The sequence below is a fragment of the Gracilinanus agilis genome, chromosome 6 (assembly GCF_016433145.1).
Source record: "Gracilinanus agilis isolate LMUSP501 chromosome 6, AgileGrace, whole genome shotgun sequence".
Lineage (NCBI taxonomy): Eukaryota > Metazoa > Chordata > Mammalia > Didelphimorphia > Didelphidae > Gracilinanus > Gracilinanus agilis.
Genome location: NC_058135.1, coordinates 242,846,668 through 242,861,477, shown reverse-complemented (window position 1 = coordinate 242,861,477; position 14,810 = coordinate 242,846,668). Strand labels below are relative to the sequence as shown.

Genomic DNA, 14,810 nt, shown 5'->3' with positions numbered 1-14,810 from the left:
TCTCTCTCTCTCTCTCTCTCTCTCTCTCTCTCTCTCTCTCTCTCTCTCTCTCTCTCTCTCTCTCCAACCTCTCAATTTGCCACAGCATTTTCTGAAAGTCTTAATGAATCTCTTTTCCTCTAGCTCCTTGATCGTGAGCCAAGGACTGCTGTTAACGGGCTACTCCGTTGTCATAGCCAGAGAATTCCTTCAAGAAGAAACATTTAAGTCCATGTGAGTCACCCCCTTTTACCTGTTGTCCCTAACACATACAGCACATACACACACACATACCTATATGGATATATACACATGAGAGAGTGGGGAGTTAGGCTTGACCCCAGTCTGTCCCTATTTCCATCTGCAGCAATGGGGAGCTCTCAGGCATGGGATCTTTGTGTCTGTGCTTTTCAGGGGTGACTATGTTCTTCTCTTATCATGTACTCATAAGGGATCTCTTAAGTGCCTCTTTTTCTCTAGGGTCCTTCTGGTTACTGGTTTGCTCCTTGTGGCTTCTTCTACTGGAGTCAAGTTGCCCTGTTTCATGTGTTTAGCTGGGGACCAATTTCAAGCGAACCAGGTATGTGTGCAGAGTAGCTGGGTGTCTCCCCAACCCAACCCCCTATAGGGACCACAGGATCAGAGTAGCAGAGAATTCAGATGAAGGGGACCTCCTAGGTCATCTTGTCCTACATTTTCTAGAGAAGGGAACTGAGGCTCACAATGCATAAGTAGCTTGTTCAAAGCCAGACAGCTAGTAAATAGCAGAGCCAGGCTGTGATCACAGGTCCTCTTCCTCCACATTTGCTGTTTATTCTTTAGCTTTGTAAGAGGCCATCATTTATCCCCAGGAAATAAAATTCAATCTGAGGGGTTTGTTTTGTTTTTAATCCTTTCCTTCCATCTTAGAATCAATACTGTGTATTGATAGAAGAGTGGTAAGGGGTAGGTAATGGGGATTAAGTGACTTGCCCAGGGTCACACAGCTAGGAAATGTCTGAGGCCAAATTTGAACCTACGATCTCCCATCTCCAGGCCTGGCTCCCTGCCCATTAAGCCCTCTAGCTGCTCAAATCTGAGGGTTTTTTAAATTTTTCTTTTTTAAAAGTATATTTAAAAATTTGTTGTTATCTTTTAGAAGCAGGCCATAGTCAATGCTCTGCAGCTTAATGTAGGGTCTGTATTTATTATGCTGTCCTGAATTTGGTCTTTTAATAACTAGAAACCCAGAGTCAATTCTGTAGAAAATGTCTTTGACCAGTATTCTTCTGACTCCCAATCCATGTCTAAGTAGATTTCCCATAGAAGAGGCATGCTCAGAAAATGGAAATTTTGTGAAGAGTCTAACTGTAATTTACATTACCTTTGCCCATTTGGGTCATTTGACCCTTCTTGACTGTAAAATTCATTATGAAAAGGTCTACATCTTATCTAAATTCTGTATCTCCCCCTCCACCCACCAAACACAGAATTTTGCACCTAGTAGGTGATCTACAAATATTGAGTTGAATTGAATTAAATCAAATTGAATTTACTTGAGTCAAATGGAACTACAGAGAGAATACAGCTAAAAACACCCTCACCCACACGCAGAAATTTCAAAGGAAAGAAAGTTGTTGAATGATGGTGGCCAAGTAAATAAGAGACAGTGAGAGGCAAAGGGTATGCTATGGAATTAATAATAACAATAAGGAAGCAAAGATGTAAGATGGGATCTGAGGAGGCAAAGATTAGCACAATTGTTACCAACTCTGGAATTCTAATTGTCAAAGTTGTTTCATCAAAGAATTTGTTGACCTTGACATGGACCATCCAAACACACATGCACTGTCCTCCCTGCCCTTGCCCAGAGAGTTACCTTTCAGGTCTAAGGTTTTATAATTCTCTGGCAGATGTAGAAGAGATACATATAGGCAAATGGGATTAGGGATGGTTTCCTTAAGGATGTGGGAGCTAAACAAATTCCAGACAATAGGACAGAAGAGCTCCAAAAAGTAAGTTTAGGATAGCTCAGAATAACAGAATCTTAAAAGCCATCTAGTCAAATCCCAAAGTAAACAGTAGTTTGTTCTACAATTAGTGGTCACTGAATTAGTGTTCTGGGGGAATCCATAGTCATAATTGGAAAGGGAAGTTAATAATATCTCCTGACATATTTCCTTCTCTTAGCAGCATATTTTTTTTCTAAGTAATATTTTTTGGTAACTCAACTGCCACCCAGAGGAATGAAAGAGAGTCCATGAACAAATACACATACCCAAGTGAAATTTATTGAGGATTTCTTTACAGCTGGCCAACCCCTTAGGAAAGGTGATGATAGGGGAATGCTTTGATTCTTTGGGTCCTATTGCCACCTCTGGGGTCAGATGACTCATGGGGTTTACAGTACCAAAGACTGCAGCAGTATAGTATACTGGAAAGTTTGAGGTAGAATCTTGGTTCCCTTGCCTATAGAACCTAAGAAAGTCAGTTTAGTTCTCCAAGATTGTTTCCTCATCTGTATGTAATCAATCCAAAAGAATTGATCATAAATCAATAGGAGACAGGATGCTGTCTACCAGAGGAGAGTTTCCACTATGCCCATTCCCATCATTCCCTAAGTTTCAAAGGGACTAAAACTTACTACCCTGGTCTTGGCAGGACTTGAGGAAAAGGAAAACCACCCTATCCCACCCCCAAGTGGAGAGAGGTTCACAGGATGTGATTAGGAGCTGCTCCCCAAAAATAAACCATGAGAACATTCTGGAGGCTGAGGACCTATCCTGTGTGGTTCCTTTCAACTTCTAGCAAAGCTAGATGTCTCATTTAGAGTTATTAGTCAAGGCAGCTGGGTATCTAAGTTTATTTTTTTCCTCATCTCTATTTTCAGTTTAGATTTTGTTTACCTACTAAAAAAGGCATGTTGACCAGCAGAAATTCTAAGCTTTGTATCATTTTATTTAATGTTCATATAGTTAAAGAGAGTGGGGAAAAGCACTCTATTTTAGAGATGAATTTTTGGTCTGGATGGAGGGACCTGGTGTTAGAGCTAATAAGGCAAAATTGGAAGGCTGTTAACAAGCCTAGCAGAAGACTCTAAGACCCAGATATCATTAGTTTAGGAAGCAGAAGTTGATAATAACCTCATTTGGGAAGTGAGCAAAGGACAGAGAGTATACTTTCCTTGAGGCAGTCATTGGACAGTTTGTGTTTGAAAAGAAAGTTATATTGCCTGGGAAAGGGCAAGAAGTCATTTAATTGGAATGGGAATATTTACTCTCCCAAAGGGAAGTAAACTGCCAAAGAAGTTCCAAACTACTTTGAGAAGTATAAAAATCTTTAGACCAGATGATTTCTAAGGTCCCTTCTAACTTTAAATTTATGATCCTATGGCCTATTAGAGTTCCTTTTTTATATAATAAAAGTTGCATTTCTGACTTGTGTCCATAATGTTTCTTCAGGAGGACTTAAGTTCAAATCCAGCCTCAGACACTTAGCAACTGTGTGGCCCTGAGCAAGTCACTTAACTCCAGTTTCCTCATAAGTAAAATTGGGCTAATAATCTACTTCCCAGAGTAAGCAATTTGGTCCCAGCTTTAAATTCCCCTTGTCTGACATGCTGGATTTTACTCATATTTGTTCTACTATCATAGACTGTTTTGAAGAATACATAAAGAATAAGAGAAGCAGTATTGTGAGAAGATGGCAGAGTAGGACATGAAGCTTCCTTTGGCCTCTTAATACCCCCCTAAAACAACAATAAAAACTATTCTACAGAATCAGTGCTAAAAGTGGTAAAAATAGATAGGAATCAGGAGTAAAAATGAACAGACAGGGATAACTAGGGAGAAAGGTTTCTGACTTCCCTGGCCTCAGTCTCACTTGTTGCGGACCCTGGGGCAAGAACAGAGCAAACAACATGGGATCAACAAGGTAGCCCCCTGGGAGCAGGATTGCCAACCTCACTTTGTTTACTTAACCCAGGAAGTTGCATCTCTGAGGATACCACTGCAGTTCATAGGCAGAGGGCCTTAGGAGCAGCTCTCTCTACTGCAACTTCCACTCCAGAGATCCTGCTGGAAACTGAAGGAGTGGACACCACAGAATCTATGCACTCCTGGCCCCAAAGGCAAGAATTCAAGACTCCCTGCTAAGAAATGAGGAACTTTGGAGGCCCAAGGAATGTGAACTAGACATTTGCTCTATCCAGGACTTTAGCAATGGGAGAGGAAGAGTGAGGAAAGAATAAGTACCAGGGAATATAGTTGCTGAGGGACTCGGGCTCCATCAGTTATGATTCTTCCCAGGAAAGTGGGGACCCTAGCTGCCCTCACAGGGGAATATGGCCTATCTGCTTGCAGCTATGGTGGCAGAACTGCCTGACAGCTCTGGTTGGAGCATCTGACATCAATCATAGACTGGGGCTTGAAATGGGAGATACAAGGATTACATCAGATTCTCAACTACTAAAACTGTAATAAGTAGAGTCTGGGAAAAAACACAAAAATATCCTGAAACCTGAGGTAATATACTTCTGCACTATAGGAACCCCAGGACTCCAGCAAAAAGCCACTAATTAAGTTTATTGGCCTGGCCACTAAAAATTTAAAACATGCATATTTTTTAAATGAGCAACCAAGGAAGAAAGAACCTAACTATGGATAGATACTTTGAGGGCAGAGATGACCTCTGTTCAAACTCAGAGGATAATGAAGTGAAAACATCTATTTCAAAAACAGCAAAGAAATACAATAAATGGTCATAGGCTCAAAAAGAACTTTTGGAAGAGCTTTAAAAGACCTCAAAAACCAAATGAGAAAGGTTGAGGAAAAACTAGAAAAAAATAAGAGTAATGCAAGAAAATCAAGAAAATTATGAAAGATTGCTCAAATGGAAAAAGAGATCCAGAAACTCATGGAAGAAAATAATCTATTAAGAAATAGAATTGGACAAGGGGAAGCTAATGGTTTCCTAAGACAACAAAAATTAATAAACCCAAATCAAAAAAATGAAGTAATAAAGGGGAATATGAAATTTCACAAAAACTGACCTGGAAAATAGATCAAGGAGGGACAATATAAGAATACTTGGACTCTAAGAAAGTCACAATCAGAAAAGGAATTTAGACACATTACTCCAAGAAGTCACCAAGGAAAACTGCCTAGAAATTCCAGAATCGGAGGGTAAAATAAAAAATGAAAGAATTTACTAATTGCCACATAAAAAAGACCCAAAGATGAAAATGCACAGGAACATCATTGCTAAGCTCTGTAGTTCCCAGGTTAAGGAAAAAATACTATAAGGAACAAGAAAAAAATTGACACTATAGAGCTACAGTCATAATAACACAAGATTTTGCAGCTATAATATTAAAGGAATGCAGGACATGGAACACAGCATTTTATAGAGCTAAAGAACTGGGCTTACAACCAAGAATAACATGTAGTAAAATTAAGCATAATTATAAAATGTTAAAAATGTTATTTAATGAACAAAAGGATTTTCAACTATTCCTAAGGAAAAACCCAGAACTCCACAGAAGTTTTGATCTATAAGAAACATACAAAGGTAATAATGAAAGAATAATCATAAGTGACCCAAAAGGTCAAAATGTTTGTTTTTTATATTGGGCAATATTAACTAGGTTCCCTGCAATGGAATGAAGCAAAATGGTAGTGGAGTAGATCAGGAAGAGATAGAGTGGAATAACCATCTCATTTGGAGGAAGAATGATTGGAAGAACTGACAGAAGGGGAGGAAGGGGTGGAGGATTGGAATAATAGAATCCTACTCTCATTAGATCTGAGATAAAGAGAGTATAAATAACATACGTAATTAGAAAGGTAAATAACATACATAACTAGGAAGGCAAAAAAAACTATAGAGAAACAAGAAGGGGACAGGAATAAGGGACAGAAAGGATAAGGGAGAGATCAAATGAAGGAAAGACCCTTAAGAGATTGAGGTATTAAGAGAAGGAAGAGTAGATTAAGAGCAAGGAGGACAAAGGGATAAGAAAAAAGAGTGATACTGAGAAGGCAGCACATGTTAAGAAATAGTTGGGATAAGATGAGAGGATAAAGGAGAGACTCAGGATAAAATGAGGAAGGGATTTGTAGAGAAGAACCTATCTCAAGAGATAGAGGATAAGGCAGGGAGGACTTTTGGAAAGGTGGAAAAAATAAGAAATAAAAGGTAAGGTGGAAAAGACATGGGAGGGACCCTTAGAAAATGGGGCTAATTTCGAACTAACAGGGCAAAGGAAGAGAATGAGGGAAGATTTCTAAGAAGAAATGTGAATTGGAAAGATAGCAGACAGAAGAAATTGGACATCTGAGGAGGGGTAAAGCAAAAAGAAAGAAAGAGAAGCGTACACAGTCCTCACTGTGAAAAACAGAATAGAAGGAAATGTACATAGTAATTATGATATTGAATGTGAATGGAATGAATTCACCCATAAAACAAAAGCAGTAGAACGGATCAAAAATAAAAACCTAACTATGTTGTTTATGAGAAACACACTTAAAAATGAGAGACATCTCTAGAGTAAAAAATCAAGAGCTGGAGCAGAATATATTATGCCTCAGCTGATACAAAGAAAGCAGAGAGATAGTAATCATGATCTCTGACAAGATTAAAGCTAAAAGAGATATAACCAAAAGAGATAAATAGGGAAACTATATTATATTAAAAGGTACCATAGATAATAAAGCATCATCGATTTTAAATCTGTATGAACAAAATGTTATAGCATCCAAATTTTTAAACGAAAAACTAAATGCATTATAGACAAAAAATAGATAATGAAATAATAGATAAATAGAAGCATTCCCCTATCTTCAGCTTTCCTAAGGGTTTAGTCAGAACTAGACAAAAAATAAATGTTGAGGAGATGAATAAAATCTTAAATAAGTAAAATATGATAGATATCTGGTGAGAAATGAATAGGAACAGAAAGAATATACTTTCTCAGTAGTACACGGAACCTCACGTTCTTTGTGGTGGCAAAAAATTGGAAAATGAGGGGATGCCCTTCAATTAGGGAATGGCTGAACAAATTGTGGCATCTGTTGGTGATGGAATCCTATTGTGCTCAAAAGAATAATGAAATGGAGGAATTCCATGTGAACTGAAATGACTTCCAGGAATTGATGCAAAGTGAAAGGAACAAAACCAGTAAAACATACACAGAGACTGATATACTGTGGTACAATCCAATGTAATGGACTTCTAGGAGCAATGCAATGATCCAAAACAACTCTGAGGAACTTATGAGAAAGAAAACTATCCACATTCCAAGGAAGAACTATAGGAGTAGAAACACAGAAGAAAAACAACTGCTTGATCACATGGGTTGATGGGGATATGATTGGGGATATTGACTCTAAATGATCACCCTAGGACAAATATTAATAATATGGAAATAGATCTGGGTCAATGACACATGTAAAACCCAATGGAATTGTGCATTGCCAATGGGCTGCGGGAGGGGGTGGAAGGAAGGGGGAGGGAAAGAACATGAATCTTGTAACCATGGAAAAATATTCTAAATTTTAAAATAAAACTTAAAAAATAGTGCATGGCACCTTCACAAAAAAATGACCATATATTTGGGTAAAAAAATAATAATTGAATGTAGAAAGCAGAAATATTCAATGCAACACACACACACACACACACACACACACACATATATATAATAAGGGATCATGGAAACAAAAAAGTAAAAAGGAATTAGTGACTAAATAACCTAATCTTAAAGAATAAATGTGTTAAGAAAACATTATTCAAACAAAAATATAATTTCATTAAAGAGAATGATAATAACAAAAGCAGTAATCAGAGGAAGATTCATATCTCTAAATATTAATAAAAATAGAGAAAGAAAAGATCATTGAAATAGGAATGCAATTAAAAAAACTAGAAAAAGAATAAATTTTAAATCCCCAACTAAATCTCAAATAAGAAATCCTACAAATTAAAGGCGAGATCAATAAAATTAAATGTAAGAAAGCCATTCAATTAATAAATCTAGGAGTTAGTTTTGTGAAAAAGTCAACAAAACTGATGAACTATTGGTTAATCTAATAAAAAAAGAGAGAGAAAAAACCAAATCACTAGCATTAAAGATGAAAAGGGTGAATATTTCACCAATGAAGATGAAATTAAAGTAATTATTAGGAGTGGTTTTGATCAATTATATGAAAAAAATTACCAATGAAAGAGAAATAGAATACTTACAAAAAATAAACTGACTAGACTAGCAGAACAAGAAACAGAATACCTAAATAAATCTATTTTAGAATTGAACAAACTGTAAATAAACTTCCTAAGAAAAAAGCATCAGGACCAGATGGATTTAGAAGTAAATTCTACTTAACATTTAAAGATCAACTAATTCCAATATTAAACAAATTATATGAAATAATATGTAAAGAAGGAGTTTTGCCAAACTCCTTTTATGAAATAAATATGGTAATGAAATCTAAATCAGGAAGAGCAAAAACAGGGAAAGAAAATTATAGACCAATCTCATTAGTGAATATGGGTGCAAAAATATGTGATTGGAAACTACAATAATATACCACAAAGATAATATATTGTGGTCAAACAGGATTAATACCAGATTTGCAAGGATAGCTTAACAAAAGAAAATCTATCGGCATAATTGAAAATATCAATAACTAAAGTAATAAAAAACCATATGATTATATCAATCGATGCAGAAAAAGTCTTTGACAAAATACATTTATGCTTATTAAAATCCCTGTAAAGCATAAGTATAAATGGATTTTTTCTTAAAATTATACAAAGCATGGCATACATGGAAAATCCTAGAAATTCAACTAAAGGGATAGCTTAAACTATCAATAATTTTAGCAAAGTAGCAGTATATAAAGTAAATCCACATAAATAATCAACATTTTTATATATTACCAAAAAAGACCTGTAGGAAAAGATAATCTATGTAAGATAACCACAGATAGAATAAAATACCTTGAAGTAGACCTGCCAAAACAAACCCAAGAATTATATGAACATAATTATATGACATTTTTAAAACAAATAAAAAATCTAAATAATTGGAGAAATATTCATTGTTCATGGATGGGCAGAGCCAATATGATTAAAATGGCAATCCTACCTAAACTAATCTTCTTATTGAATGCCCATTCCATTACCAAAAAATTATTTTATTGAATTAGAAAAAATAACAAAAAAATTCATTTGGAAGAATAAAAATATCAAGATTATCAAAAGAATTAATGAAAAAAGTAAAGGAAGATCTAGTAGTACCAGATTTAAAACTGTATGATAAGACAGTAATTATCAAAACTACCTGCTACTGACTGAGAAACAGAAAGGTAGATCAGTGGAACAGAACAGACATAAAACAAACAAGAAATGATTACAATAGTCTTGTATTTGATAAAAGCATAGGCCCAGGTTTTGGGGATAAGAACTATTTGATAAAAATTGCTGGAAACTAGTTTGGCAGAAACTAGGTATAGACCAATATCTTGCACCATTCAGTAAGATAAGATCAAAATGGATACATAATCTAGACATAAAAGGAGATATCCTAAGTAAATTAGAACAGGAAACATACCTCTCAGATCTATAGATAGGAGAAAAAAATTGTGAGTCAACAAGAGATGGAGAGCATTGTGAAATGTAAGAGGTGTAATTTTGAGTATATTAAGTTGAAAAGTTTTTGTATAAATAAAATAAATGCTGCCAAGATTAGGAGAAAAGCAGAGAATTTTGGGGGAAATTTTATAGATAGCCTCTTAGATAGAGGTCTCATATCTAAAATATATAGAGAAATTTGTCAAATATATAATAAGAGCTATTCCCCAGTTGATAACTGTGCAAAAGATATGAACAGACAATTTTCAAATGAGGAAAAAAGTCATATATAGGTATATGAGAAAATGCTCCAAATCACTGTTGCTTAGAGAAATGCAAACCAAAACAACTTGGAGATATTACCTCACACCCATCAGACTGGCTAAAATAACAAAAGGGCAGAGTGACAAATATTGGAGGGTATGAGGAAAAATGGGGACACTAATGCACTGTTGGTGTAGTTGTAAACGGATCCAACTATTTTGGAGAGCAATTTGTAATTACGCTCAGAGTCATAAAACTCTACATATCCTCAGAATATTGCTGGGTCTATTTTCAAAGGAGCTCAAGGAAAGAGGAGAAGAACCCACATATTCCAAAATATTTTAGCAGTTTGTTTTGTGGTGGCAAAGAATAGGAAATTGAGAGGATGCCCAATAATTAGGGAATGGCAAATTGTGGTGGAATGCTACTGCACCATAAGAAACAATTAACAGACTGATTTTTTTAACTTGGGGAAAAACTACATGAGACAATGAAAAATGAAATGAATAGAACTAGGAGAACAGTATACACAGCCGTGGAATTAATATTGGAAGAATAAATACGATGTTGTCTCCAGAAAGTGAACAGAAAGGTGAAACATGAAAGACTTGATTTATATATAACTGCTGCTATCCCAGGCAATATCTTTTGTTGTGCAGGGACAGTGCACAGAAGATGGGACACTTGTGGACAGGATTTATTATGTAGATATGAAGAAAAGTAAGCTAAACATACAGGAAATTTGTGAGTTCCTTTGTGTGCTGTCTTTTTCTTTGCATATGGAAATGCTTGTTTTGTAAAATTTGGAATAAACATAAAAAAGAAGAGAAGTTAACAGTCTCTATGTAGTCCCCTAACATTATAACTACTCTTATATAGTCCTCCTTGGTCAGTCCTAAAACCTAGTACATAGAGACACTGGGTTTCCTCTACACAGCTCAGGGCTGCTTTAGAGCTGAGGGAACTGTCTGCCCCCTTAGAGGGATTGTGGTTTAAAGAGGGTCACTAGGTAAGGTATCTTAGCAAAGGAAACTTGGCTAGAGGTCCAGTTGGATCCAGTAACATGGTAGTCTCTTTTTTCTGCCTTGAGTAGCAAGTACTGTTATACCCACAGACTTAGAGAGGACATAATAGCTCCTACCCTACATCTAATACCACATTAAGTGGACAAAAGTAATCTTTGCATCAACGATTTATGAAAAAAAAAAGTTGAATTCTAAGATGTATAAGCTTTTGAAATAGGTGTTCATTCCCCCATACATGATTGGTCAAAGGAGAAGTACACTGCAAAAGAGGAATCACAATCAATTAAATATATGAAAAAAATGTTCTAAATGACCAATACTAAAATAAAACAATTTGGAGATTCCATCATATGCCCTTCAAATTAGCAAAGATGTTAAAAGATGAATACAGCAAAGGCTAGTGGGGCTGTGGGAAGACGGACACACTAATACCCTGGTTAAGCTAAGAATTTGTCATAACATTCTGGAAACTAGTAAAAATTTAGTGTTCTCTGATGACATTGAGCATGATTATTTTGTTGATTTTAGGTAAAAGAAAGGAACACGATGTTCTCCTTCTTATTCCTGTCTCTCTCCTTTGGGGAAATATTTGCCACATTCCTAGTCCCTCTAATTAAAGGTCAGTGGTGATTCTAAGGAATGCAAAAATTGGGCAGAGGCCATAATGTACCACCGTTTTTCCCTTTTCTTCCCATAACTCCCAGAGAAATGGATAGTAATGGATTTTGTAGTAATTAGAATTTGTATCTGTAAAACTTCTAAGATTCACTAAGGATGGAGGGAAGAAGAGATTGTCCAAATTTTATAGACTTGAAAAGTGAAGCACAGATATTAGATGGCAAATTAGCCACATTTTATTGCATAGGTATTTTTCCAGTTTGACATGCCTAGAATAAATGATTGTTCCTGAGTGAATCACATTAGAACTACAGAAGAAAGGAGGATGATGTGCAGAACTTTCACCTCCATTTTTCAGTCCTGGGTCAGCTCCACCTACACCTCTTCTTTCTTTAAAGATCACAGGGTGATAGTTATAGAGTTACAAGGGAATTTAGAAAATATCTAATTCAATTATATCATTTTGAAAATTGGAAAACTGAGACATAGAACAGCACCCAAAAAAGTTATCATTTTTATCTGAGTTATAACCAGGAATTGTGGCACTCGGGGAAAACTTATTTGAGTATGAACTAAGATCATCTCAGGAAAGAAAAATCTCAAGATTCTACCTCAGGTCAGTATGCACCTTGTTTCCAGATATGCCCCTGGAGAAAGGTGTAGCTGAAACAACGCAACAAGGTCCAGGTACAAAGAACGTCTGACTCAGTTGCCCATGTCTGGAAGAAAGGGGATCCTGATTCCCAAACAGCACCTCCATGGCATAGCAACAACAGCCCTTGTCCCTAAGCACTGCTAGCTCCCAGAAGGAAGTAGAAGAGTGGGGAAGATGCAAGAAGGGAATATAAGATACCAAGGCTCAGAAGCAGGGCATGGTGGTGTTAGCAGGATTCTAGGCAAGGTGACCAGACCAAATGGTTCAACAATGGCAATCAAAGTAGCCAGTATAGGAATACAGAGAAGAGGCACAGCCCCTGGATGTCCTTTGACTTCAGGCAAAGTAGTCCAGTCATTTGGGTCATGTCCAACTCTTTGTGACACTAATTTGAGGTTTTCTCAACAAAGATTCTGGAGTGGTTTGTCATTTCCTTCTCTAGTTCATTTTACAAGTGACTTGCCCAGGGTCATACAGCAAGTAAGTAGGGTCTGAAGCCAGATTTGAACTTAGGAAGTGTAATCTTCCTGACTCTTGACCCTAGCACTCAATCACTTGCACAACCTATCTGTCCTGGTTACCTGGCTACAATTCCCTGGAGCTTCTAATCAAAGTCCCTCTTCTCTCCAGTCCATTGCAGAATGAAAACACAATACTTTGATTCTTCCCTACTTTTCTGTCCCTGAAATAAGCACTCACTTTACCCTTCAAAGTTTTCTAAGGATTTTTCTAGAATATTTTCTTAACAATGGGGAAATCCACAAAAAGCAATTTTTTAAAATGGGGATGAATATAGAATTTCAAGAAACCTTAAGGGTTTCACAAAATTTATTATCATTGGTATTCTGTGGGATGTTACTATGGCCAAAATTTGATCATTTTAAAAAAAACTTTGTCTTAGTAACTAAAATAGAAGGGCAAGGGCTAGGCAAACAGGGTTAAATGGTTATTATTATAATATCATTGATATTATAAAAATAATCATTATAAATAATCTGAGGCCACATCTGAAACCAAGTCCTCCCAACTCCAGACCTGGCTCTCTATCCACTGTCCCACCTAATTTCCTCTAAAATGTGAGCTCTACTCCCCTTTAAAATTACATCTTCATCTATGTAGATGTGATCCAAGACCAAATCCTTTGTGCCTACTGTGGTCCCAAGGATAGAAACTATAAGGAAGCATCCCAAATGGTCTTTCCCACCTCCTCTTTTTCTAATAGACCTTGGCTTGGTGCCTATTTCTCAGATGTTTTTCTTGTTCACAAAAGATGTCACGAGTCCCTTACCTTTTGCACCCAACTGTCTTCAGCTCCATCCATTGATGGTATGAATGGGGCAAGGCAGCAGGGACCAAGTGTCTTCCTTCTCTATCCTTTCCTGCCACCAGGTCCCATTAGATCGTATGTTCCTTGAACACTCGGGTAAAATGATAAGAGACGAAAGATCGCCTTCCAGGAGAAGATGAACAAGGCAGATGGCCCTGTGAGAAATGAGGTAATAATGGTGATGCTGAGCACTGGGTAACTTCTTGTCTCTTCCATTCCACAGATTTTGAGTGCTTCTCCAAAAACTGCTACTTGGTTTACCTTTTTGCCTCAACTTGCGTAGCGATTTTTTGTATAGGTAGGTTATGCTGGCATAGGTGGGAGGGCAAGGGGCAGAGAGAGCAAACTGCTCTGGCAGCAGCCATGGACCAAATCCCATGGACTGCAAACTTCTCATGCCATCTAGATCTGACTGATAACTCCTACATCCTTGAAGTTAATGGGCTCCCTCCATTTGGCCATAATCAGATAATATATTGAATGAAAATACTAATACAAATAATAATGCTATATGGGTGGCTAAGTGGTCTGTTAAATAGAGTACTGGACCTGAAGTGAGGAAGTCTCCACTTTCCAAGTCCAAATCTGGCCTCAGACATTTACTAGCTGTGTGCCCTGGGCGAATCACTTGGCCCTATTTGCCTCAATTTCCTCATATGTAAAATCAGTCGGAGAAGGAAATGGCAAATATCTTTGCCAAGAAAACTCCAAAAGGAGTTACAAAGAGTCAGACATGACTAGAAAATGACTGAGTAACAAAACATTTATAGAGTGCCCCCTGAGTTCTTTACAAATATCATTATACCTTTTATTCCTCAAAATGACTCTTGGATGTAGATGACACTTAAAAGAGATTATAGATGAGAAACTGAGGCAGATAGAGGGTAAGTGACTTGCTCAGGGTCACACAGCTAGTTAGGTGTCCAAAGCTGGATCTGAACTTAGCTCTTGCTGACCCAAAGCCCAGTATCCTATTCATTGCACTACGTGGCTGCCTTGAAGTCCTCCTTAAACTCACCAAATCTGATCATCTGGGATCATTTGAGAATTCAAAGAAGCTCCCCAAAATGCCTTCATTCTCCCCTTCCTCCCCCCCTAAAAAGCCCCTACTATTTGCTTCTGAACTAATTCTCAGCTCAGCATATAGCTTAGGGTCCACAAGTCCTTGAAACCACTGCAACATCTCTCTTAAGCACACATGTCCCCTCCTCAGGCTGGCTGGGATCTATGACCTGGAACTGGTTAGTGAACAAGTCTAGATCCTCTCATATGGCTGTGAAATCTCACCTTGTCCAGCCTTTCTCTGTGCTGGACTGCACTGCGTCCTCAGTGT

The 14,810-nt window shown here is 37.1% G+C and overlaps 1 protein-coding gene across 1 annotated transcript in view; it reads left to right on the top strand.

Annotated features, from left to right (window-relative positions):
• Positions 1–14,810, top strand: part of LOC123252541 (solute carrier family 15 member 2-like) — a 66,389-nt gene that overhangs the window by 17,167 nt on the left and 34,412 nt on the right. Inside the window, 4 exon segments of the mRNA XM_044681831.1 lie at positions 124–213; positions 460–559; positions 11,406–11,496; positions 13,701–13,775. Coding sequence (XP_044537766.1) covers positions 124–213; positions 460–559; positions 11,406–11,496; positions 13,701–13,775 — 356 coding nt within the window.